This window comes from Tupaia chinensis, unplaced genomic scaffold (assembly GCF_000334495.1).
Source record: "Tupaia chinensis unplaced genomic scaffold, TupChi_1.0 Scaffold000575_1, whole genome shotgun sequence".
Lineage (NCBI taxonomy): Eukaryota > Metazoa > Chordata > Mammalia > Scandentia > Tupaiidae > Tupaia > Tupaia belangeri.
In genome coordinates this window covers 2,130,495-2,132,363 of record NW_006160089.1, presented here as the reverse complement: position 1 = coordinate 2,132,363, position 1,869 = coordinate 2,130,495, and the positions used below count along the sequence as shown (strand labels likewise).

General features: G+C 62.9%; 1 protein-coding gene across 4 annotated transcripts in view; it reads left to right on the top strand.

The window, feature by feature from the left end:
• The window catches only part of NR5A1 (nuclear receptor subfamily 5 group A member 1), a 25,030-nt gene extending 23,361 nt beyond the window's left edge, over nucleotides 1-1,669 (top strand). For all 4 annotated transcript variants that reach the window (XM_027775596.1, XM_027775594.1, XM_006158233.3 and 1 more), the window contains one exon: nucleotides 1,323-1,669. In XM_027775596.1, coding sequence (XP_027631397.1) covers nucleotides 1,323-1,570 — 248 coding nt within the window. In that variant the 3' untranslated portion in view covers nucleotides 1,571-1,669. The remainder of the gene's footprint in view (nucleotides 1-1,322) is intronic.
• The last annotated feature ends 200 nt before the right edge of the window (nucleotides 1,670-1,869 follow it).

Genomic DNA, 1,869 nt, shown 5'->3' with positions numbered 1-1,869 from the left:
CCTGAGCTCTTGGGCAGGCACCAGCTGGAGACACAGGGGCCTGCAAGCTGTGGTGGGGACTTGTTTGACAAGAAAGGGACCCTGGCTGTCCCCCCCACCACACACACACAGAGGAGGAAGGCCCTGCAAGCCAGGGCAGGGCAGGTGGCTGCCCCAGATGAGAGCCAGGGCTCCTAGGTGGTGGCAGGGATTTGAACTTCGGGCAGTCTCGCTGCAAAGACGTTTTCTTTTCCTCTCCCCACTGGCCCTTGGTGCAGGGAGTGACAGGCTCACATTCCGCTGATCATGGCATGGAGGCCCCCGGTCCGGAGCCCCTTTCCCTCAGGGCCCCTTGCCCTCCCGTGTTACGCCGACTCCTGCTGCTGAGCGGGATCTGCTTGCCTCTGCTTTTATGTGTGGGTCTGCATTGTCCACAGGCATTTTAATTTATGTAAGTGACTTTGCCTTGTAGAGTTCCTTCTGGATCTTTCTTTTCTCTTTTCCACTGGGCCTGTGCTTTTGCAGATACGTCCACCCATTTGCTCCCAGTGAGGTTCCTACCTGCCACACCCCGCTCCTGGGTGCCACTGCACAGGGCCCTTGGGCCGCTGGCTTGCAGCTGTGTGGCTGTGTGCCCTGCCTCAGTGAGCACCTGTGGTCCTGACCGTGGTCCTGACCGTGGTCCCGACCGTGGACAGGGGCTGCGTTGGTGTGGCAGCAACAGATGGGAGCAGGAGCCGTCTCAGTGACAGCAGGCCCACTGGGCTCCTGGGCCACAGCTGCTCACTAGGCCCCTTCCCCAGCGCCGACATCCTGTGACAATCTCCCGAGTAGGGCCATTGTCACCTCCATTCTGCAGATGAGGACACGGGAGGTTACACAGCACCTTTAGGGTACACCCAGGGGGCTGGCGGGGTCTTGGTAATGACTGGTGTGGGTTGTAGGCCACTGCCATGATGACAGTGGCAGTAATGATGGTGACAGGGGTTGTGGCTAGGTGGTCGGAGGAGCCACGTTTGTGACAAGCATGGGGTGCTGACACTGGTGACCGCGATCACAGTGCTGACAGAAATGGCTGTACCTGGAGGTCAGAGGGGCTCGTGGCCACAGCGGTGAAGACACGGGCAGGCCGGGATAGCTGACTGCACGTGGTGGCAGTGTTCCTCAGTGCGATGTGCCAACAGTGATGGCGCAGTGGCGGTGATGGGGCGGGCCGGGCTGTGGTGGTGTGCTTGGTGGCAGGCCTGTGGGTGGGTGTGGGTGATGCCAGCGACAGGCTGGCAGTGCCCTGGTGGAGACGCAGACAGGAAGAGCCGGGATAGTGAGCGAGGCCTCCCTTGCAGATGTGAAGCTGCTGAACAACCACAGCTTGGTGAAGGATGCGCAGGAGAAGGCCAACGCCGCCCTGCTCGACTACACCCTGTGCCACTACCCGCACTGCGGCGACAAGTTCCAGCAGCTGCTGCTGAGCCTGGTGGAAGTGCGGGCGCTGAGCATGCAGGCCAAGGAGTACCTGTACCACAAGCACCTGGGCAACGAGATGCCCCGCAACAACCTGCTCATCGAGATGCTGCAGGCCAAGCAGACGTGAGCCCCGCCACGCCCAGAGGGCCGCGTGGGAGGGGCCCCGCCAGCCCGCTGCCCCAGAACGCTACTTCAGCCCGCCAGCCCCAGGGCCCCATCCGGGCAGCCCCTGCCCCTGAGCTCTGAAGCTGTGTGTTTGGGAAGGTGGGAGAGGACGGGCAGGGCCTGGTAGAGGCTGGGGGGGCCCCCCGGCTGCCACTCAGAGTGCCCCTGGGGAGGCAGCTGTGCACTGCCCCCTCCCTTGCCCCCAGCTGTCTGTCCTGGAGGCTGAAGTGCAGCCACGGAGGAGGCTGGGGATTCCCCTGT